Below are 24,983 nucleotides of genomic sequence, written 5' to 3'. Positions count from 1 at the left end.
GAACACACACACACACACACACACACACACACACACACACACACCCAGGCACCACACAGGCACAGTCACGAGCTTGTTAATCTTGAATGAGTATGTATTTTCCCTATATTTGTACTCCAAGAATTCTGTATGTTGTTTAAATGTTTAGCTTTGGTGAGAGAGAGAGAGAGAGAGAGAGAGAGAGAGGAAGAGAGAGAGACAGAGAGAGAGAGAGAGAGAGAGAGAGGAAGAGAGGAAAAGAGAGAGAGAGAGTGCGAAGTGGTTACCCGGGGTATGGGTTTGGCGGTCAGGATGCCAAAGCATCGCGTGGTGTCCTCTGGGGGGTAGAGTTTCCTGCGCCTGAAGTTGAGCTCATCAGGCAGGGGGGTGGTGAGGACCATGCCGATCACGTACAGGTAGCACGGCTGCTCAGGGACCGGGTAGCTGTCCCGAAGACACTCCGGTATCTGCCAAAGCACAGTTAACGTTTATTACATAGTCTAAAAAAAACATTTATAGGGCAAAAAACAGGCGTAAGGCCTGGACATGGACTCCTCTTAATTCATTAATTCATGTTTTTGAATCAAGGACAGCACTCACTAGTACTTCTTTTACATTTTACAGTTCTGTCCCTAATTAAAAAAAAAAAAATACATGTTGTTTAAGGTTTGTGCCATGGTGTCGATTCAGTATTAGTATCGAGATACTTAGGTAAGGTATCGTATCAAAGTCATAATTTAGCATCATGGCAACAACGCATTGGATGGAAGAAGCCGGGAGAAGAGGAGGAGTGGAAGCAGAGATGAGGAAAGGAGAGGAAAGGAGAGGAGAGGAGAGGGGATGAGGGGAAGCAGAGATAATCAGAGAGGAGAGGAGAGGAGAGGAGAAAAGAGGAGAGGAGAGGAGAGGAGAGGGGAGGAGGGGAAGCAGAGATAATCAGAGAGGAGAGGAGAGGAGAGGAGAAAAGAGGGGAGGAGAGGAGAGGAGAGGAAGCAGAGATAATCAGAGAGGAGAGTAGAGGAGAGGAGAGGGTGGAGGTGATGCTCACGGCTTTGGGGTAGCACTGCCTCCTCTTGGTTGACCCCGGCCGGCCAGGCACACTGGTCTCCTCCTCGTCGTGCAGGTCCAGCTCCTCCTCGTACTTCACCGTCTCCTTGCCCACGGGCATCAGGTGGTCATCCAGCTCCCCTGAGCACGCACACGCACACACACACACACACACACACACACACACACACACACACACACACACACACACACACACACACACACACACACACACACACACACACACACACACACACACACACACACACACACACATACGAACACACACGCGCGCAGTCAGCATCGTCTAAAGAACACATTCCGAACCACCACAGGTCCCGTTCACTGCTCTGCTTCACTTTCTGCATAACTGAGAACAGTTTCAGTAACACACAACAAAGCCACTGTAGTAGCGTGGCTTTGATTAAATAAATCTGTTAATAAGTGCTCTGTACAGAGTGTGTGTGTGTGTGTGTGTGTGGTGACACAGCATTCAGAGTCTGGTTCATTTCTTAGGAAAAAAGGAGGCGACTGAAATCAAAGGAGCTTAAACAGTACTAAAGGATTTCATGTCGTTCACAACAGGAAAAGATCAAACGCAAGCAACACTAAACCCACCCCCTCTGATCAGACCTTACCGATTTTGTGCAGCTTTTCACAACAAAGAAGAGCCACTGCTTTCTCAGCAAGTCTTGCACAGTTCATCACAGGCCCCTAAAAGGCAACAGAAACACACACACACACACACACACACAGTACTCAGTATGACACGCACTCTACATGACTGCCTCTGCTTTGAAGTAGAGAACTGCCCAAAGGGGGGTCGACTTGTGTTCAGCAATACTAAATAAATATATTCAAATGAGCTGTGTGTTTTTTGTTTACTTGTTGTTTGTGGACTTAAAACTTTGAAGAATTTTTTTAAGGCAGGCTAAAATGCAATCGACACAATATCCCTGTACAATCTACAGATTATTATAATAGATGATTATATAGGTATCAAGGTATAATCTAGGTATTAAAGAATATTGGTCTCATTTAAAGGTGCTCTAAGCGATGCTGGGTAACGTCACTTCTGTTGACTTTCAAACAAAACAGAGAGCTAGCTCGCTACTTCCTCCCCTTCCCTCCCGTGCTGCTCCCGTGCAATTGAAACTCTCCTTAACGCGCATCTCGTCTGTGATTTGCTGGAACAGTTTGTTATGTTTTTATGGGCTAGGTTTGTTTGTTGTTTTTGTTGCCATTTTTGGAGCCTGTGCTGTCCACAGAGATCACGTTTTTTTACAGTGTATTCAGGACACAGACAGCTAGCGGTTGGTTAGGTGATGTTTGCAGTGACATAAAATGTTTTAGTCTAAAAAATGCGTGGCATCGCTTAGAGCACCTTAAAGTGATATTAGAGGCTATATATTAAGTTCATATTATAGGCTATATATTAAGGTCATATTACAGGCTATATATTAAGGTCATATTACAGGCTATATATTAAGGCATATAGACTATATATTAAGGTCATATTACAGGCTATATATTAAGGCATATAGGCTATATATTAAGGTGTATATGCTATATATTAAGGCATATAGGCTATATATTAAGGCATATAGGCTATATATTAAGGTCATATTACAGGCTATATATTAAGGCATATAGGCTATATATTAAGGTCATATTACAGGCTATATATTAAGGTCATATTACAGGCTATATATTAAGGCATATAGACTATATATTAAGGTCATATTACAGGCTATATATTAAGGCATATAATAGGCTATATATTAAGGCATATAGGCTATATATTAAGGTCATATTACAGGCTATATATTAAGGCATATAGGCTATATATTAAGGTCATATTACAGGCTATATATTAAGGCATATAGGCTATATATTAAGGCATATAGGCTATATATTAAGGTCATATTACAGGCTATATATTAAGGTCATTAAGGTCATATTACAGGCTATATATTAAGGCATATAGGCTATATATTAAGGTCATATTACAGGCTATATATTAAGGTCATATTACAGGCTATATATTAAGGCATATAGGCTATATATTAAGGTCATATTACAGGCTATATATTAAGGCATATAGGCTATATATTAAGGTCATATTACAGGCTATATATTAAGGCATATAGGCTATATATTAAGGCATATAGGCTATATATTAAGGTCATATTACAGGCTATATATTAAGGCATATAGGCTATATATTAAGGTCATATTACAGGCTATATATTAAGGCATATAGGCTATATATTAAGGCATATAGGCTATATATTAAGGTCATATTACAGGCTATATATTAAGGTCATATTACAGGCTATATATTAAGGCATATAGGCTATATATTAAGGTCATATTACAGGCTATATATTAAGGCATATAGGCTATATATTAAGGTCATATTACAGGCTATATATTAAGGTCATATTACAGGCTATATATTAAGGCATACAGGCTATATATTAAGGTCATATTACAGGCTATATATTAAGGCATATAGGCTATATATTAAGGCATATAGGCTATATATTAAGGTCATATTACAGGCTATATATTAAGGTCATATTACAGGCTATATATTAAGGCATATAGGCTATATATTAAGGCATATAGGCTATATATTAAGGCATATAGGCTATATATTAAGGTCATATTACAGGCTATATATTAAGGTCATATCACCCAAATGCTGGGGAGTCTGCCCTGACCTCACCTTCACTGGCTCCCTGAGGGGCGAGTTGATTGGCAGGTAGAGGGTTGACTGGTAGAGTCCATCCTTCAGCTCCGCCGTCTTGCACTTGGGGGCCAGATGGGTGAAGGGGTCGCTGGGGAGTCTGGCACAGTATCTGCACACACCACAGTGGACGACAACAATCAACAAGGCTCCAGCAGCAACACACGCCACAGTGGACGACAACAATCAACAAGGCTCCAGTATCTGCACACGCCACAGTGGACAACAACGATCAACAAGGCTGCACCAGCAGCAGCAACACACCACACACAGTACATACAAGTGAACTGGTGCTATCTGTTCACATGTATTCACTGTAAACGTAGGAAGCCACAATAACACACTGGACTTTTGACTTGGGAACAACTAAATGTTGTGCGAGAAGCTACAAAAACAAGGAAAAAGGTCTGTACCATGGGATTTTTTTTTTCTTTTTGAAAATGATAATTTTGGGTTTTTTACCCTTTACTAGATAGGAGAGCAAAGAGACAACAAGAAACGAGTGGGAGAGAGAGATGGGGTGTGGATTTAGGAAATGACCGCAGGTCCAACTCAAACCTGGGTCTCTCCCGTGGACACTTGGACTTGAATGTAGTGCGGGTGGTGTGTGTGTGTGTGTGTGTGTGTGTGTGTGCTGCAGCTCCCCGTACCATGGGACTTTTGTTGTGAAGTTAATGATGTAGGCAAGTCTTCACAGATGAACCCAGTCCTCTGTACACCTGTGTGGATGCTCAATGCACTGCTGGAACAGCTTGATGCCATTCCCCCCTACGTAAACAAGTCATTCTATGCTAATAATTCTATGGCTTTGTAAGGGATGGTTCTCTGCCTCTCTCCATTAAATAGATGGGCAGTTTAGAGTTCAGTCGTACCTGTTGACGTGTCCGATCGCAGTGTTGATTGTAACTCTCGGGCCCCCGTCTTCTGACCGGAGGACGTACGGAGGCAGAATGTTGTCGTCGTCCGGTACAGGCTCCGCCTCAAACTCGCCAACCTCAGCCGACTTTGAGCACTTGTTCCTCAGGATCTGGAGCCAAAGGGAGACATGCATGACTAAAATGGACACGTCACTAACCCAACAGAAATACTAACCCACCAGAAATACTAACCCACCAGAAATACTAACCCACCAGAAATACTAACCCAACACAAATATTAACCCACCAGAAATAGAACGGTTGCACTGTATAACTGAGTTATAACTGGTTGTGACCAGGGTAAACTTCGCAAGTAACAATCATTTCAATCTCAGAGGGCATGTCTGTGTGCCCAACCTGTCAATGCAAGACACTGTGCAAATGTATCAGGAAAATGTTAAGATTCTTGATTTTGTAAAGGTATCAACAATGACAGGCAGACTCAGGACTCTCTACCTTTTCTATAGCTTTGTAGGTTTTGAGATCCTCCTCGAAGGCTTTCGTCCGCTCGCTGTCAGCGAGCATGATGTAGTTGGAGAGGGGAGCACGCGCGCGGCCTTTGGACTGCACATAGGACCGGTACTCTGTCGGCAGGTCAAACCGGACCACCAAATTGCACTTTGGGATATCGACGCCTTCCTCCACGATGCTGGTTGCAATGAGCAGGTTGGTCTCATGTGCACGGAATTTACGGAGCACCTGGAAAACGAAGCGCAAACAAAAACAAGACAAGAGAGACACCGATGACTAACACACTTATGAACTTCCTGTGTTACGGCCTGAGGAGACACCAAGTCTGCCATTCTGAGCCATATTGGGTGGCATAGTAGTCGGCCATGTTTGTGAGGTCCTCACCTCCTCCTGTTTCCTGAACTCCACCTCCATCTGTTTGTTGCGAGGCTGGTTCTTGCCGATGCTGTGGCCTGTGATAAAGTTGCTGCTGATGTAGGCCAACTCAGGGTCCTGCTTCCCTGCCTCTTTGATGAGTCTGAGAGAGGACAGGCAACACCAAATGTACAGCTGAATTCATCCATTTATGTAAAAGTGACCATTTCAAAAACCTGTGTCCAGGTGTCCAGAGTAGATGTAAAAATGGGCATGTTGTATTGTTTGTTACCTAATACAATCATACATTGTTATACATTCAGTTAACAGGACAGAAGTTGTGAAAAGTCATTAATTACATAAGAATATGTAGAAATTGTTCATTGTTACGGTCTTGCTCAATACAGAAATATCGAAATTGAAATCTCGGGTTTATGAACGAAATGTCCACTCACCGGTTGAGGACCACAGCTGTGTAGCGCCTCTCCACGAAGATGATCCCGCACAGGATGTTGGTGAACGGCGAGGGGAAGTTGGCCTCGGGCTTCTCCTTGGTCTCAACCTCCTCGTCCTCGTCTTCGTCCTCCGAGTCGCTCCAGGACACGTAGTTGTCCTGGTTGCGGTTGTTGTACCACTCGACGCTCTCGAACTGCTGCCGCTCGAAGGGCTTGTACTCGTGCAGGATCTCCAGCAGCTTGATGACCTTGGGCGTGACGAAGCGAAGGTCGAGCGACGCCGGGGAGAAGTGCTCCTCGCAGAGCGCGTGGACCTTGCGCAGGATGGTGTCGGTGAACAGCAGGAACTTGCGGTTGAGCTCCTCCTGCTCGTGCTTGATGTACTTCTGGAGCTCGCGCACCATGATGCCCGCCGCTTTGTCCGCACACCACGGCCCAAGCACCATCAGCACCGCCCGGCAGTCCGCCAGCACCTGCGCCAGAGGAAACACACATGTCTGACCTGAGCCCCAGGAGCGGACAGAGAGAGGGAGGGAGAGAGAGAAAGAGGGGGGGGGGGGAGAGAGGGAGGGAGAGAGAGAGAGGGGGGGGGGGAGAGGGAGAGAGAGAAAGAGGGGGGGGAGAGAGAGGGAGGGAGAGAGAGAAAGAGGGGGGGAGAGAGAGGGAGGGAGAGAGAGAAAGAGGGGGGGGAGAGAGGGAGGGGGGGAGAGAGAGGGAGGGAGAGAGAGAAAGGGGGGAGGGAGAGAGAGGGAGGGAAAGAGAGAAAGAGAGGGGGGGAGAGAGAGGGAGGGAGAGAGAGAAAGAGGGGGGGGGGAGGGAGGGAGAGAGAGAAAGAGGGGGGGAGAGAGAGAGAGAGGGGGGGGGGAGAGAGGGAGGGAGAGAGAGAAAGAGGGGGGGGGGGGAGAGAGATTTTCCTTTTCTCTCTTCTGTCCAGTATCTTTTATTAGTATAAGTATATATATATATATATATATAAGTATATATACTCTTTTGATCCTGTGAGGGAAATTTGGTCTCTGCAATCCGTGAATTAGTGAAACACACTCAGCACACAGTGTACACACAGTGAGGTGAAGCACACACTAATCCTGGCGCAGTGAGCTGCCTGCAACAACAGCGGCGCTCAGGGAGCAGTGAGGGGTTAGGTGCCTTGCTCAAGGGCACTTCAGCCATGGCCTACTGGTTGGGGTTCGAACCGGCAACCCTCCGGTTACAAGTCCGAAGCGCTAACCAATAGGCCCCGGCTTAACTCCCTCACCATCCTTTCCTCTCTACAGGGCTCAAAAAGCAAGGGGAATATGTGTGCCAGAAGTTATCAAAAATGTTTTGAAACTGAAATGTCTGAATTCCAGCACAGTGAATTGAGAACTACAAGCCTTGAGTCTGCCGGTCTGGAACACTTTGGCACTTCCTTGCTCTAGAGAGGGAGCTATGTTCCCTTCCTTTCCATTTTCTTCTCTTCTTTCTATCTCTTACTCACAATATTTTCCCCTCTACCTGCCGGGCTGTTTATCTTATCGATCTGTTCCACTGTCTCCAGAGTGGTCATCGCCTGTCACAGTGCGTGCTGACCTGCTTGGAGATGAAGGTGGGGTCGCGGTCTTCCCGCTGTGCAGACAGGTTACAGTCGTTGAGGAAGTGCAGGGCCTCTTCCAACTCCGTCAGGAGCCGCTCGGACAGGCCACTCTTATCCTCAAATGGGCCACAGTCCAGGACGACCTCACGGGGCTGGGAAGCATATCTGAACACACACACACACACACACACGCACACACACACACACATTAATATAAGGAATTATTTTACCTCAAACATCAAAATGCCTTTGCCTTTACGGTCATTTGATGCATTCAAATGAAACATAACGTTCATGAGTTACAACCACATTTCTTAGGTAGGAACTGTAGTGCAAACATTTATTATGGACAGGTACCAACTCTCTTAGTCTTCTCCTGTATCTATTATTTTTTTAATCCAAATCATTCAAGCTTTTAAAAAGCCACCAAACCGAACCCCAACTTGTAATGAACCATGTTTCTCCAATGGGAAATGGCCTGATAACGTGTAGTGGCGTACCGGTCCAAGACGACCAGGTCTGTGGCAGTTTCTGCGTTGCTCTTCAGGATCCTCTCCAGGTTGAGGATCTTCTCCTCCAGGTCGCAGGGGTCACACTTCCCATTCAGGATGGAGGCGGTCAGACCGAGGATGCGAGGACAGCACGGGAAGCCATCACAAACCTGGCAGCAGCCCAGAGGATAGAAACGTTCAAAACAGCGCAAATCTCATCTCCTCCCAATGAAACTCTCCAGAGACACTAAACAATCCTCAACTCAAAAAATTAAAACGCTAAAAAAAATATAATTTTCTGGCTGAAACACTTGACAGAGGAATTCTCCAACTCTATGGTGTATGAGCGCTACCTGGCAATAAGCCAAATTGTTCTCGATAAAAATCGAATCATTTCTCAACAGTGCATACTTAAACAATCCAAGTACTGTTATCCATTTCGACACAGATGAGAATGCAAATGGAGCCACATACCACATGCAAATAGGTTCATAAATACCCCCTTCGCTGACCTCCCTCTCACACATAACAAGGAGAGGACCCCACCGATTTAATTTCAAGCACTAAAAAAGGCCTGCATGTTCATTCAAACTGACAACGCCTCTTTTTTTCTCCAGGAGAAATAATGTCAGGGTAAAACGAGACAGCCACACAATGAGCGAGGCTCGGTGGTGTTCCAGAGGCCCCTTGGGGCAATGACAGTAATTTTACCCTCATTATCTCTCTGTAGGGATGGTCCGTGATGGCTAGATGGCACTCGTCAAACACCACCAGGTTGATTTTGGACAGCGGCAGCACGCCGGCCTGGAGCACGTGGAGGAAGATGTGGCAAGGCATAACGAGCACCTGCGGAAGCGAGGCAAATGACAGCAGAGATGAGAGCAGATCAGGAGGTCGGCGCTCGGCCGATTACGGGATGACATTTCACAGGGCCTCCGCTCATCCTTTTGTGATTCAAAACACGACGCGGAAAATTCATGAACATTTCCAAAAGGATTCGTGAAATTGGTAGGGAAATGATACAAAAAAAAAAAAAAAAAAAAAAAAAACTTTCTCGTTGTCTGTAATCGCACCTGATTTTCGAAAATTTCTAGGCTCCATCTTTCTGACGTCCAGGAAGTACTTTCCTCAGTGTACTCGCCAACTCGGAGGTCGGAATGTGTCCGAACAGTAGCTGCTTGCTGAACCACAGACAACGCTTTACAACAGACACACAAACACAAAACAGTCGTCAATATTTACAGGAAAGCCATCGTACAGCTACACAGAGTTAAGATGAATCACACATCATGTATTTTGTTTTGTTTAGAGTTAAGATGATTGGCACATCATCTTTTTAAGTTTTGTGTGAAACCCGGTTTAGTGGGTCTTTCTTATGAAGCAAATTGTGCACTAATTTCTACCTTTGGAGTAATATTATAAAAGTGACAACAGTTTAAGAGAAATTGTGCCCCAACGGACACCAGAATCAAGACTGTTAACGCTGTGTGTATGCCAGGATAAGCCTAATAACCAGGATATGAAGTGCTTGTAAAGGCAGTCCAGTGTTTCCCAGAGAATTGAATTCCATTTGTGGTGGTTGGTTTAGTATAAGTATATATACTCTTTTGATCCCGTGAGGGAAATTTGGTCTCTGCATTTAACCCAATCCGTGAATTAGTGAAACACACTCAGCACACAGTCAACACACAGTGAGGTGAAGCACACACTAATCCCGGCGCAGTGAGCTGCCTGCAACAACAGTGGCGCTCGGGGAGCAGTGAGGGGTTAGGTGCCTTGCTCAAGGACACTTCAGCCGTGCCTACTGGTCAGAGTTCGAACCGGCAGCCCTCCGGTTACAAGTCCGAAACGCTAACAGGTAGGCCACGGCTGCCCAGACTGCAGTCTGTGTGTATGCCAGGATAAGCCTAATAGCCGGGATATGAAGTGCTTGTAGACGCAGTCTGTGTGTATGCCAGGATAAGCCTAATAGCCGGGATATGAAGTGCTTGTAGACGCAGTCTGTGTGTGTGCCAGGATAAGCCTAATAGCCGGGATATGAAGTGCTTGTAGACGCAGTCTGTGTGTGTGTGTGTGTGTGTGTACGCATACCTGCATTGACCAGAAAAACGGTCCTCTTGCCGTTCTCCCAGTAGTCTCCCCGAATCTGGTGGGAGAGCTCTTTTGTAAGGAGTACTGCAATAAAGGTCTTCCCTGAGCCAGTATTTAAGCAGACAATAGTATTGTGTTCAAGAGCTGCTTCAAGAAGTTCAACCTGTTGGGGACAAATCGAGTTCGACATCAGATACATGTGTTCTGAATTAATATATTTGTTTTGGATACTCAATTAAATGAACTGATACATTTCCTTAAAAATGCAGAGGTCAATGTGATAAACCTATAAGAGAGATGCATGCATGATTCATATGGGACTGAAAAACCAGCAAGCCCATAGGCACGGTAATTAAAAAAAAAATCCACTTGGCACACATTATCAGCCTTGGCCACTTGCCTGATATTTCCTTGGTGTATAAATGTTGTCATGGATAGCTTCCTGTTGCCATGGGAGACCGAAGAAAGGCCCCATGGGGGAGGACGCGGGGGTCACCAGCTGTAGTCCAGCCATGCCTACGGGGCTGATGAGGGGAGGAGGGGGGGGTCAAGAGCAGGACAGCCTCCAGTCGTCCAGTGCTTATCTCATTTCATCCTGCTGCTCCGAAGCTTACTGCAGAGACCAGAACACACACACACACACACACACACACACAACAATAAGGCAAATACACTACATAACCCTAGTATCAGCTACAGTGTGATGGCTGCCACAAGTAGGGATGGGCATCGTTAAGAAATGATCGATATCAATGCCATTGTCCAGTCTGCTTGTCGATGCGATTCCTTATCGATTCCCATATCGATTCCTGTACCATTTGCTGAACACTTATAGGACGGCTTTGAGAGTTGTTGGCTTTGAATGTCTAATTTAAAGTGGTTTTAGAGAATGAATATCAAGTCTGCAATAACAATACAGAAGTTGAATACTTTAAAATTTCTAAAAAAGTAAACATTTCTAAAACAAAACTTTGTATTGGAATCCTTAACGTTTGGATGTGTACGATTCCGATGGATCGAAACATTTGGAACCGGTTCCTTACCGATACCTAGAACCGATTCCCAAGCCTAGCCACAAGCACTTCTAGAATTAAAGATGCACTCCAGTCATTGATGAACCCCCGAAAACACATTCACATATGTACATCCACATGTTTTTTTTGAAGAAACGACTGTGATTTCGCTGTATACCGTATTTTCCCAACTATTAGCCGCAGCTTATACAATGATTTTGCAAACTTTCTTCAGCAATGAGGTTAATACACGGGGGCAGTTAATATGGTATTAATATGGTTTTGCACAAATGGCCAATGTTTCACAGATTTGTTTTATTTTTTTTGCGGTGGTAATGGTGACAAGCTCAGACCCGCGATAGGCATCACGTGACCGCGGTAATGCGGTTACCGTCCCAGGCCCGTAACTGATGCTGTGTAAATACCCTTCAGTTTTGTGTATTGCGCGTTGTGCCAGTCCAGGGGAGCTACTCACAGATTGGGTCTCAGTCTCTGACACTGCAGCACGAGCAGGATGCTCTTATCCTGGGCCTCATTCTCAGTCATGTGCCATCAGCTCCAGTGGGAGGCCCACATCACTCTTCTGAAGGACCTGCACACACACAAACACACACCACAATCACCACAGAGACAGAGAGAGGGGAGGGAGGGGGTTATGTGTGAGAGAGTGTGTGTGTGTGTGTGTTTATGTTTATGTGTTTGCCCAGAGAATCTCTAACAAGCCAAGTCCCATTATTTCCAATGGATTTATGACATCTCCCATTCATCAACCTGTAGCACACATTACCTGTCACAGTGCATGAATGGATTCAACATATTGCACTTCCATCAAGCCTGGCAATTTAAGAAACCATATATCTATTAAAGTGGAAATGAGACCGGGGCTGACTCTGTCTGGAAGGCTTTGCCCTCGGCTGTGCAAACAATAAACCGCATAGGAAATCTATGTCTTAGGCTATTCCATATTACATCAATGCCTGACAAAAACCTTCACATAGACTTAGCCTATAAAACAACACATCACAAACGCCTCATGGTCTCATGTGGTACATTATCATCCAGTCATCGCTGCATGGGAGAATAGCAATGCCATAGAATGACGAACAAAGGAAAAATCAAATTAGAATCTACATTACAACATTCCATTCAAGATAACCTGAGAGCCATCTCTGGCCATCAACTGGCTATCTGATGAAAAATTAATTCCACACTGTGTAGAAGAATTTCACCCTGCTGTCCAACAGTACTGCTAAAACAACATCTGCTATCGGAGTCCCTCAGCGCACCAAGAGTGTAATAAGGTCCTTTGCATGTTCAATACATGCAGAAAACATGGTGGTAAATAAATGAAACCAAAAACTAGTTGATGCTATAGCATTTGATTTACTACACTCCAGATACAAGAGCTTTTAACAGCATTGCCTCAACATACTTTTCATCAGGGTTGTATGATATGACCAAAATTTCATATCACCATATTTGTCATGTCATATCGATAACGATAAACATCACAGTATAGGCTAGTACATTTTATGCAAATTCAATGAGAAAACTGTTCATATAACTACACTAACTGACTAGCCTATTTGCTATTGCATTTTGAATTATGTAGTTGACAAACAAGGTCTAAAGTGCTATGTAAATGTAGGCCTATTTCAGCAACCTGTCATTGGCAACTGTCCTCATTGATGTTCTTCATTAACATAGTTTTTTTCATAGATAGATTCTGATCATGGGGAGGAATAATGACAGTATTTGAGAGACGAAACAATATGGTGCCCTACTGTTCATACACACTTAGCCATGGAAGGCTGTCCAAGTCCTCTCTAATGCTTACAGCTGACTCCATAACCATAACCTAAACTACCGTAGCAGTAAAAGCAGTCTGAGGCGATTTGATAAATACCCTTAGAGCAGTAGATGACCAGTCAGGGTCAACTCTACCGATTCGTCTTGATACACTAGAGAGGAGAGAAAAGTTGAATTTTAAGAGAATGATATTTTAACTGAGAATGTGGACAGGCTGTTGGCATGGGGGTCCGCTTGGATACTGGATGACAACTGACTTGTCAACGCATTTTTTAGCCACACCAAATCAAGACCACACGATCCCCGACCTCAAACATACACACACATACACACACACAGTGCTCTCCACAGCTGCAACCAATCACGGCAGTCATTTCAGCTCAAGTAACACACGGCTTCATTTTTATTGAGCGATTGGTGAGCACATTTGCTGCTGGTTAAGAATTTGCTTTCCAAATCAATGCAAGGGATCATAAATCTGGGATTTGACTGTGCATAATATTCGCTTGCAGATTCTAACAAATGCCATGTTGTCCACCATTGTCCCACCTGAATGGCCTTTCCATGTGTTCGGACAGTATTGCAAATGCTGCATTGTGTGTTCTCTCCTGTTAAATACAGTCTACGGTTATCTTATACAAAGGCAGCGGTTTGTTAATGAAGTCGACAGAGTAGCCACTTCTAAGAACGGTTTAATTAGTTTAGCCTGGTGTGAATGTCTTACAAGAGGTGCTAAGAATAATCATATCCCTTGCAACAAATCTCTATAAATTGGGAGTCAATCACACACACACACACACAAACAGAGAGAGAGAGAGAGAGACAGACAAAAACAAGCGCACGTGCGTGCACATACACACACACACACACACACACACACACACACACACACACACACACACACAAAGATGTGCAAGCACAAAGACACAGACAAGTGTCCCAGCTGAATCCCCTTGCAAACACAAGGCCCCTGGGAGCCAGACACCTTGTATAACGGAGTCTAGCACATCGCCACGGACGGACTGCATTCCGCAGACCCAGTCAAGGCCTACAACAAAGCAGCGCGCTTGACCTACATTGCCATGCCAACGCCTGGGCAGGCTAAGACAACACGAAGGGAACCAAGTCAACAGACACCTCTACTACTATTCACCGAAGCCAACATTATGCAAGGCCAGGACAGATAACACCGTCACCGAGCAGGAGGTATGACCAGCAGGTACCTGGTAACTCCAAGGGATTCTTTAACAGAATTTGGAAGATTCTGTAAGCGAAAATAGGAGGTTTGTTTGGAAACACCTTGTAGGCTATAGGTACCAAGCATTGTGGAAAATCTGCTTTCTGCAGTAGATTAGCACAAGATCCATGTGTTGTCACTTCACACAGGTGTGTTCACTAAATAGCTCATCTAGAGTGTAGAGTTACTAAGACTCGACTGGTTTAGAGAATAGTTGGAACAATATGTGATAGGTCACTTGGCCCTTTGCAAAGACCTCTGAATAGGTAGGTACCTAATAACATTAGCCAATTAACAGAGCTACTGCAGAATAATTCCTTGAATAACACCCCTGAAGGAGAAAAGGAGAAGCTTTAATGTTGCTTCAAATGCAGTGTTGGCATAAGTTAGCTAGGCTATATGATTAAGTTAGGTAAAGTAAGCTAGGCCTAACTCTTCAATTGTGAAGCATAACATGCTGAACACAAAATAAATCTTAATCGGGACACAGGAGAAATCCACCCAAAAGAGTCGTTGTATAGGTTACTATATGTAGACCTGTTGCTGTTAAGTTCTTGGAGCAATAACGCTAGGAGGCTATCCAAGGCCCAAACACTACTACAAGTGAAAACAGAACCACAGGTGTCATGCTGCTGTCCAGCTTGTCTGACTAAGGGTGCGTTTGTAAAATGCCGCTGCTACCACACTTAACCGTTAATAAATTTGGATTTATAGTGTTTATTCAGAACATCACACTATCAGAACGTCCAGAGCGTGTCAAATTGAATTTCGAACGCACCCTAAACTTGTCCGACATAGCAACAAAATAAGAGGCGGGGCTTGGGATTGATCAATTGGGTGTGGTTTCAGCAGACAGCAGACCTACTCACAACATTTGACATTTTGAAAGCTAATCTAATATACTTAGCGATGTTTTCCTTCATTCAGATTTGTCTGGGTGGGTAACAACACCAAGTTTTGTGGTGTTACACACTCAGAAAACATGTTTATTTTTGGTTTATGTAGACTTAAGATCTTATCAAGTTAATGGAGCTTTGTTGAAACAGTGATAAGCTTAAGAAAACACAGTAAGTCCTGTGATATTTCATAGACTTCAATAAATCAGCTAGCATTTCATGTGCATAAGACTTATACCAACTATACAGGCTTACTGGAATGACTTCCCATACACAAAATGTGACCTAGGAAATAGGAATTCTCTTTCTCAAGGGGAAATCACCCAGGAAATGGTAGTACATTGTAAACAAATATGTGAAGCCAAACCTGGGCCAAAAATAGTACACTATTACAACACTTCTGTGAATCACATAGAAACAAAACAGAATAACGTGTTTTCTATTGTTTGCTGTTTTCTTTTCTGGACTTTTTTTCTCCTACTTCTACTAAGTCCTCCCATAAATAATGTTATGGTACTGAGGTGAAAATAGAAATTATTATTCAAGCAACAGAATCATACGCTGTGGTCAGATGAACAAACCAAGAGGGTCTCTTAAGCACAAACAGATTTCTGAAACCCTCTGTAATCACCATATGCAATCAACTGACATCTTAAAAACTTGGGTTTCAGTCAAACCAGTCACATGAACCGGGCCAACGGCAGCCCTCCATGTCATCTATCGGTGACCTAGAAAAGGAAGGCGAGGCTTACTTACATGCACTCATAAATCTACATCAACTATACACTCTCGCTTTCATTACAGTCACTTGGGGTTTGAGAGAAATGACAAAATCGGTTTGTGTGTACGGAGAACATTTGCGGAGCACATGTGCAGTTCTGGCCTGGCCCCAAAACATGAGCAGAATGAAAAGTGCTTGTTTAAATTGGCTTTCAGATTCAGCATATGAAATTCTACAAGGAAAGACTTCCATGTTGAGTGTGAAAGGGCATATGGAGACAACATAATTTCAATGCAACAAATCTACTGGGGCGTTTCATCTGACAACGCAGAAGACATTACGTTAAGCGGCCAGCACTGCAGCCCATTCACGTTGTCATTTTTTCACTGCTGGTAAGACCACATCCCACAAAGCAAGACTCACTAACAAACCAAATAGCTTTGTTAAGTATACCCAAAGTAGAACGCTACATAACATGTTGGGCAAAAATGTTGCTTATTTACGGGCAAATTGTTGCGTAACGAAAAATACCATTACATATTAACTTTTTGTTTTGCCAACATGGGTAATGTTAGCCTAACGGTATTAAAACGTTGTACCATTAGGTGCAGACAGTAAACAACAGCTGATCGCAAACAACAGACCTAATCCACTTATGTAAATATAATTAACCAACTTCAATATGTTACGTTATTCAGTGAGCTCGAATTAATGTACGTTAACGTTAGATGACGCTTCCTCATACATGACAAAGAAAAGGAAACAACTCTCACACACACACACAATGCAACACAGCCCTTTGGCCTTCTATGACAGCTTATGGATGGAATTCCATGAACATCTGCCATACTAACATTAAGGCCAATCCAAGCTAGCGGATTCTCTCTATCCATAAACTGGTGTAATGTGCACTGCCACATCAATGACCAAGTTAGCTGCCAAGCTCATAGACTTTATACAGTCTATGGCCAAGCTAACTTTAACGAAGAATTTCTCATACAAGAGTAACGTTGTTTTACTCACACACCGTGAACTGCTTCTAGTGACCAAAGTTAAATTTCAAGACGTACATCAGTTGAAGAACTATGTAATAAATTAACTTCCTCTACTGGTTTGCTGTATTCAAGGGAAACCCTGTGGTTAGCATACACTCCGGATGACTGAATTTCACACGTACTAGGCCTCAATGCGACCTTGGCATTGACTGGCGCTAAACGGGCTCAAGACACAGCCTCTAGTACAGCTAGCTAGCATAATTAGCCAGCTAATGCTAATGCTAGCCACTCTGGCCAAATATTACTGACGACCAGATGGGCTGCTAGCAAGCCACGGGTCACCCCCTGCTTTCACTAATGCATGGCATTACAATGACCAACCCTTTACTTACCATCAACACACATTGATCATATTATCGCAACGTTAAATTATCTGATGGCAAATAAAAAGATAGAGCTCCTAGAGACAAACTTTGCAACATTTTATGAGTGTGAGGCTGTCAAACGTGCATGCTTAGCATAAGCTAACATCAGGGCGCAAATCTCCATGCGTTGAGATGCATGCATAACGGCAGACAGTCAAACAACCGTAGCCAGTGAAAATATGCTGTATTTTCCGAACACGATAAGCCACCATCTACCGAACTGTAGGCATACTCCTTTTTCGTGACATCTTAAACTTTATGGACAGCCTGAAATAAACTGCAAGATATACATATAATGTACATTTCGCTGGCTAACGTCGGCAAATTAGTTTGCAAAACAGCGATGGCAGCTAGCAATCCTTATCTAGCTCGATGGCTAGTTAATTGATTATCTTGAGGGTGCGACAAGACACGGTTTTCGGCTAAGCTTGAATCACGGTGATCGATAAGAGGTAATACGCATACATCGTGCATCAGTCCAACATCCTCACCTAATATAATGTCTTTATTTGGCCGTCCTGAATTAAAATGTTCTTGTTATCTCGCTAGGAACCCTTTTCTCCATTCCCTCCTGCTGTTGTCAGACTCCAATAGCTCATTCGAAGCAAGCAGCAACTAGCGCAAAGGATACTTTAGCTTCCGGCTAGCGGTTTCAAGAAGCTCCAATATAAAAGTCACAGTGCCCACTTGCAAAGGTCTGTAGTGTGAAACAGATTAACACATAGACATCTCAAACGTTACTCAAATTAAGATTGTTCATGTGAAATGTAAACTGTAAACTGTCTTGGATGAATGTCACTAAAATTCATGAAAAAACTGACATAGGCCTATTTTTAACAAGAACATAAAATCATTTTAAAAATCCACTTTCAGATTTTTCATCTCTACATGCTTAGCTTTTACCCAGGGGTTTACCATCAGAGATTGGTTGCTAAGTAACAGCTTAGTAAATTGATGGTGACATTTATTTTGACATGTGTTACTGCCCTCAGTCTCAATTTCCAATTTCTTTGTTGCTGAAAGTTTTCCTGTTTAAGCAGTAGACTATTTCTTATGAGCATAGTTTAGGCTACTTTTATTTTGGGCTGTGTGATTGCAGTAACTTGCATTCATGAAGAGAGTAAGCATTCTTAAACCGTTTTTGTAGCTTGATAACACCTGCAGAAATATATTTGGTTTGGTGTCCTTTGCTATTTTTTTTTTCTAAAATGTAAAACACTGTGCATACACAATGCGTGTAAATAACATGCTATAATCGAAATAGGTCATTCTATCAAATATTAACTGTCCATGCAGTCTTCACTAATGTGTGCAAATAAAATAGTAGGCCTATTACGCAATTCGACCACCAGATGGCAGTGGTAGCAATGTTTAAGAAGGAGTAGATTTTCAGACATTTCTGTGACATTTCTCATTCGACTTCATGCAGCGCTACGCAGATCTGGCCGAACGTAATGTAGCCTATGCTGCTGGATTTAGTACAGTGCATGCTTGCATTGTGCTAAAGAGTCCAACATGCATCACATTCTGTGCACCACTGCATAAGGGGGAACGAGAGCATTGACGTGTAGTCAATCTGACGTCTACTGAAAGAGGTCACGATCAATACAGGTATAAAACATTGCTTAGTGTTGAGATTAATTTGGACAATAACACGTCCCTTAACACAATGTATCAGGTTGCCTTAGCCTGCGGACAACAGGAGGGCAACGGTAAAACAAGTACAACAGTGGACAGAGAGGGCAAAGCATTTCATTTATTGCACTTCACAGGTGCTTTTGATACATATTTATCAGATCTGATACAAAAGCAAAATGCAGTATTAGGCTTTTAAATATGTCTCAAGCGCGCGGTTTGAACGATCACATTCGATTCCCACCACACAAACACACACACACACACATACACACACTCGCTCATCACAAACACACTCGTTCATCACTAACACCACAATATGCATCAAGGTATGTAAGCACAACTGTAAAGGCTGTGTTGTAAGCAATTTATTAAAACAATGTTAATGTCAATGTTGTGCCTGCCCTATAGCCTATCTATGTTGACAAAAAATATAGTCATGATATTCTGTGTTTGTGTAATTACCTCCTTTTGAGAGAGTGGAAGATGCATTTTTATCACATTCGAAGTGTAAAAACAAAAATAAACAGCAAGTGAGGATGTACTTCAGATGAACTAGAGGTAATCATGTAATTTCTTTTGTGAAGCAAAACCTCTCTCTCTCTTTCTCTGTGTGTGTGTCGGTCTTCCCTTAGGATTCCAAATGTTCAAACACAGTAGAGTAACGTTCTGCATAATATATAAACATGCTCATGTTACTGAAAATCATTCTTCCTATGCTCAACTTCAACAAAAATATGGCTAACATTTCTGAGATTAGGCTCTATAAATATATATGAATACAGATATTTACTGACTATGTTAACTTTTAAGAGTATCTGATACATTTCTGATCACTATAATTTTGACCTCTCTAAATTTCCATCTTTGGCAGTTTGTGTTTTGTGATTTAAAAAGTGCAATAGACACTACCCCTTCTCTTTCAATGCTGAAAACTACCAATACACTTCATAAGAATAGGAACCATAAGTTCATTTGCCGTAAGGAAGTTGTGCATTACGTATAACATATTTAAAAGACTGTAAAAATCAAAACTTTCACTTGTACCACTGAATACTGCATGCACAATTATATAAAAAGAACTTTCCATGGGTGGCCACTACTTCATTGATAGTCTTTTACAACATAATATTTACAAAATATCTTGAGGAATCAAATGTACCTCTTCATAACACACACTCCAAACAGAAAAAAACAGGACTACAGTAGCACAGATATATTTTGTGACAAATTATCGTCATGTGTAAATACATCAACTTAAGATGGGTTAGCTTCCAAATAAATTCTTAAATGTTTATCTTGTAGTAATGAGGGAAGAGAAAAACACTTTTAGTTCACTTGACTATATTTGCAGAGCAGTGAAATGCTCCGACTCCCTTCAATGTCATGTGACCAAAGTAGATGGGCCTGCAATATGATCACTCTTCAATGTTGAGGAGGAGTTGCGGAAGAGTTCGGAAGTCTATCTGAGGCAGGACGAACAGGCAGTAAACGATAAGCCACAGGACGAGCAGAAGGCCGATTTCTTCCAGCGTGAGCTCCACAGGCGGCTGTCTCTTCTCGGCTTTGCTCCCTCTCCTGAGAAAGGAACAGGTGCCGTATTAATGAATCACAACGGCAAAACACCCCCTCGGTTACACAAGGGGACACACAACGGCAAGACACCCCCTCGGTTACACAAGGGGACACATCACTTCAAAATAGAAAGGTGAGCAGCACTGCAGCGTTCTTGTTTTCTTTTCTTATTTTTTTCCTCCTTGTTTTGTTTTGGTGACGCATATTGCAGTCGATCCCAGAAGGTGAAACTGACACATCTTCCTGAGTTACACCCTTATGAGACATCAGCAGATCAGGCGGTCGTCATGGCAACAAAAATAAACAACCTTGCCACTGGCAGGCCGAGTGAGAAAAGGTAAACAAATATAGCCAAACAGAAAAGGTAAAAAAAACATACAACCCCAGAACAGATAAAGCTGGAACGTGTAAAATGTGAAGAAGAAAAAAAACAGAAAATACCACCATCTTATCTGGGCCTGAGCTTGTTTAAAATGGACTGAGGTAACATGGAAAAAGGTCCTGTGGTTAGACCGATCAAAATTTGCCATTCTTTTTAGAAATCATGGACTCATTTGGGCTAAAGAGGAGAGGGCCTATCCAGGCAATGTCTTTTCCAGGGAATACCTTGAATATTTCAGGAAAACAATTAATGCCAAAATGAATTCTGCACATATTTAAATAGTATTTCTCCATAGAGGAAGAGTCCAGGTGCTTAGATGGCCTGTCTGCAGTCCAGATTTGTCAAATTAGGTGCATAATGGAATGAAAAACATGACTAAGAATACCCCAACTGAACTTGAGCAACTAAAATCCTATACCGGAAGTAATGGGACAACATCGCATTCTCAAAAATCTAGCAAATGGTCTCATCAGTTCCTAAACATTTAGAGAATGTTGCAAATTAAGAGGTGAATCAGCACAGTGGTAAACATGCTCCCATCCCAACTTTTTTGAAACATGTTGCTGGCATAAAATTCAAAATTAACATATATTTTCCATGAAATAGTCCACATTTTCATTTTCAACATTTGATATGTTGTCTATTTCTTAATGCTGCTAAATATGGGTTTATGGTATATTATCACATTCTGTTTTTATATACAAGTCCCAACTTCTTCTGTTTTGGGGTTGTAGAATACAAGTGTTCTTTTCATCAGCATCATTTTCACCTATTTGTTCAGATTGAAGGTCCACTGAATCATATCACAACAGATGGCTCAAAAGCATAGTGCATGTCCAAGTTGTGACAAGAACAGTTTGGGCATGTGTGTGCTTGCTGCCAAGGCTGGGTTAGACTGCGACATCATGACATCACCAGCAGTCTGGTTTCTGTGTCAGTCCACAGAGGCACTGGGAGAGAAGTGTGTATCGAGACAGGGGGAAGCAGTGACCCACATTGTCATCGGCTCCCTATTCCCAAAAGGACAGCCATCTCCAAAGTCCAGCTCGTCTCGGGCAACTCAGTTTTAGACCAGTGGCACCAGCGTCCCACAGGCCTGGTGCAGACTCTGAGGCAGCTCTGAGACATACTTTTTGGAACAGTAGAAGGGGGTCACTTGCGCTTCAGCCTAGTTGGTGCTCCCGGAACAGGACGCAGAAGTCAAAAGAGGAGACCCAAGGTCTAAATAGGACCGGAGCACACTACGCTTTAAGTGATTTTTATTAGTGCAAACCGACTAACGTTTCGACGCCCATGCGTCCTAGTTAGACCTTGGGTCTCCTCTTTTATACTTTTTGGAACATTTAAGCTTCATAGGATTTACATTCCGAATACAAACAATTCATAAAAAAAATTAATTATTTTATATTTAGCAAAATGGTTTCCGGAACTGTCCTGTTCCTGTTTTTGTGCTGTAATCAGCCATGAAAATTCCTTTCCTGCTCTGTATTAGCTAATCAGAAACCATCCAAACAAATGCTCACCCTGTCTGCCAGTTCTTTGCAGGAGAGACACAGTGAGCCCCTATAGGTCCTGTGTCTGGTACAAGTTAGGCAGGCATGCTAACACCCCTTACAGAACCAAGAACAAAGGTCTGATTTTGAACAATGCCTTACTGAACTTATTAAATAACACATTTTCAGGTAAAACAAGTGAGGTACCTTCTGTAAAGGCTGATTTTGTCAGGTGTGCAAGGCTCCCCGCGCTTCTTATTCCCACTCTGAGGACACAAAAGATAAAGAGATGCATAAAAGGAAAGAATATACAGGACATACACACAAGGATACAAGGAAGTTTATTGTCACATGCATATAGTTACTGGATGTAAGAAATGCAGTGAAATTATGTCTGGTGTCAGCCTATTTGTGCATTTATGGGGGGGGGGGGTAAAAAGTGCAGTAGAAGAGGGGTTTAGTAGATTAAGTGGCAAGGGCTGCATAAGAAAGGTGGGGGAGGATTGGGATTGGGGGGGCACCAACAAGGAGCACCCAAGAGTAACAGGGGCAAGGAAAAACTCCCTTACTAAGGAAGAAACCTTGGGCATACACACACACACTAGCTGGCTACTGCTGAATCAGCATGCAAAACCATTTCCCCTCTAACATGGACGGCTCTGATGTGCGACCAACCTGATCCTCTATGGGCAGGGCTGAGGCCCTCAGATACGGGCCCGTGGTGGGCTGCTTCGGGTCTTCAGTAGCATGTTCCCTGCTGAAACAAAAGGAGAGGATTATCCTCAGAAAGCCATATGCTTCTTCATCTTTAACTGGACTTAAGTACAATCTCACCCACTGCAGCAGTAAACAAATGAAATCCAGATTTAGTAACAATGCAAATATGTACCTCAAGGAAATCATATTTTCAGTTCATAGAGTGGGACATGGCAGAGACCTCAGGTAACATCATACGATGCATAGAGTGTTTGCTTTGCTGTAATGTTTAACATTTCAGCTGTTGAGAGAGTTGGAAATGACCTCTTTCACACGGCGCAACAGCGGGTATCAACATTTCTAACAGCGACCTCACTTCAGTACATTTAAGGAAATTCCGCGTGCAGCCATCCGGGGCCTGCAGCTGCAGGTCGTGTCCTGTGAGAAACCCGACTTCCCCCCGAGGAGCCTCGCGTGTTTCGGATCGGCCCGGTCCACTCCCCGGCACCGGGCCTGGCGCACAGCGTGGGCTAAGAATAGCGGGCCTGGCGCACAGCGTGGGCTAAGAATAGTGGGTTAAGAATAGCGCGCCTACCTCAGAGTCGTCGTGTTTTCCCTGGCGCTGGTCCACTCTCCATCTTTCTTAATGAGCTCACCCGAGCCTCCGGCACCGGCCGCGTCGGGATCGCCGGCATCCCGCTCTGCCTCGGCGAGCCCCTCGAGCGCCTCGGTGTGGTCCGGCTCCGGGGATTGACCGGGTCCGTCGGACGCCTGTTGACACATTAGGGGTAGGTTAGGGTCAGTTAGTTACTAGTGGGGTGTTGAGGTAGGGGGAGGGGGGTGAGAGGAGAGTAGTAATGACTGCATGACTCATACACATTACTACCGCACGCAGTACAAACACCCTGGCCATTCGGCAGGACGCCAGACGTGTGTTATCGTCCACTCCAAAAGCAGAACCATGTAATCAAACAATGCCCTCACGGGCACTACGTATTACTGTACCACCATTAGAGTTTGGCTGTTTATCAGTGTTATGAAAACAGTGTTTTTATCTGTGAAGAACATGTTTTGTTCTTGAACTTGTTCTTTTGATGATGACTAATTCTTTTTCATATGGAAACAGTTTGAGGTAGAACATTGAGTTTTGTAGAACTTTGGGAAGTTATTTTGTTTTGTTTTCATACAGGTGCACAGGAAGAGGTTTGGGTAAAGATTAGTTCATGGATTAAAACCAGGGTTCCTACACATTTTCCATTTCAAAATTCCATACTTTTTCCATACTCAAATTTCCAAACTTCTGGCTAGATTTTTCTGACCATATTCTCGACATAGCGGCCACATCTGGTTTGGGATAACTCGGTGAAAACAAAGGTATGGACAACTGAAGTGAACTAAAAAATGACACTTAATATTTGTCCATTTAGCTGGGTCATTTTTAGTTGTATCTTAGTTGTATCATAGTTGTATCTTGACGATGGGGACTGACAGTTAAGCTACACAACAGTAGGAATGGTTCATTATGACCTGAGTGAAGTGATTAGTATTGCAAATGCAATAGTCTGGAAACACAAATATTTCTCCATACCCTTGTTTCTTTTTTCCCTACTTATCCAGACCTGGAAATTACTAAAAATCAAATTCCATACTTTTCCAGGTTTTCCATACTGCGTAGGAACCCTGTAAAACCCAGGCTAGAGTTTCATACGGCAGAGAGATTAAAGCCGTGCTTCCTCTCTGTCATCTGCTAATGGGTCTCGCTCTGATGAGTGATTCATTATTCGGGGGTTGTGTACAGTACTTGCTGCTCGTTAACAAACAGAAATCTCTGCGGCCGGTGAGAAAGTGGTGATCTAGTTTCACAGAGTGAACGACATCTAAGGGAATTCACTGCTCTAGAAATTTTCATACGTCCCCCACCATTACTGCCACCCCACCCCCCACACTGCCTCTATCAATCATTTATCATGGGT

General features: G+C 43.3%; 2 protein-coding genes across 5 annotated transcripts in view; both read right to left on the bottom strand.

Moving 5' to 3' along the window:
• dicer1 (dicer 1, ribonuclease type III) overlaps positions 1–17,815 on the bottom strand; it is a 41,838-nt gene extending 24,023 nt beyond the window's left edge. For 2 of the 3 annotated variants that reach the window (XM_076300289.1, XM_076300291.1), the window contains exons 1-17: positions 17,721–17,815; positions 13,053–13,107; positions 11,622–11,738; positions 10,534–10,746; positions 10,134–10,296; positions 9,116–9,240; positions 8,754–8,888; positions 8,052–8,212; positions 7,548–7,716; positions 5,976–6,448; positions 5,551–5,683; positions 5,152–5,394; positions 4,651–4,805; positions 3,758–3,890; positions 1,665–1,740; positions 1,028–1,167; positions 267–446 (exon numbers count right to left, since the gene is read on the bottom strand). In XM_076300289.1, the coding sequence (XP_076156404.1) occupies positions 267–446; positions 1,028–1,167; positions 1,665–1,740; positions 3,758–3,890; positions 4,651–4,805; positions 5,152–5,394; positions 5,551–5,683; positions 5,976–6,448; positions 7,548–7,716; positions 8,052–8,212; positions 8,754–8,888; positions 9,116–9,240; positions 10,134–10,296; positions 10,534–10,647 (2,400 nt within the window). In that variant the 5' untranslated portion in view covers positions 10,648–10,746; positions 11,622–11,738; positions 13,053–13,107; positions 17,721–17,815. The remainder of the gene's footprint in view (positions 1–266; positions 447–1,027; positions 1,168–1,664; positions 1,741–3,757; positions 3,891–4,650; positions 4,806–5,151; positions 5,395–5,550; positions 5,684–5,975; positions 6,449–7,547; positions 7,717–8,051; positions 8,213–8,753; positions 8,889–9,115; positions 9,241–10,133; positions 10,297–10,533; positions 10,747–11,621; positions 11,739–13,052; positions 13,108–17,720) is intronic. The other variant, XM_076300290.1, reaches the window with a different exon arrangement.
• Positions 17,816–18,965: 1,150 nt separating this feature from the next.
• The window catches only part of clmna (calmin a), a 35,163-nt gene continuing 29,145 nt past the window's right edge, over positions 18,966–24,983 (bottom strand). The window contains exons 10-13 of one of the 2 annotated variants that reach the window (XM_076300287.1): positions 23,606–23,781; positions 22,990–23,071; positions 22,522–22,580; positions 18,966–20,442 (exon numbers count right to left, since the gene is read on the bottom strand). In XM_076300287.1, coding sequence (XP_076156402.1) covers positions 20,283–20,442; positions 22,522–22,580; positions 22,990–23,071; positions 23,606–23,781 — 477 coding nt within the window. In that variant the 3' untranslated portion in view covers positions 18,966–20,282. The remainder of the gene's footprint in view (positions 20,443–22,521; positions 22,581–22,989; positions 23,072–23,605; positions 23,782–24,983) is intronic. The other variant, XM_076300288.1, reaches the window with a different exon arrangement.

Source organism: Alosa pseudoharengus, unplaced genomic scaffold (assembly GCF_046254945.1).
Source record: "Alosa pseudoharengus isolate Yale_2024_CS ecotype anadromous, Long Island Sound unplaced genomic scaffold, YU_APseudo_1.1 YU_APseudo_1.1_scf_22, whole genome shotgun sequence".
NCBI classification, from domain to species: domain Eukaryota; kingdom Metazoa; phylum Chordata; class Actinopteri; order Clupeiformes; family Clupeidae; genus Alosa; species Alosa pseudoharengus.
Note: the sequence above shows the minus strand (reverse complement) of the source record. Positions and strands in the feature narration are given on the sequence as shown.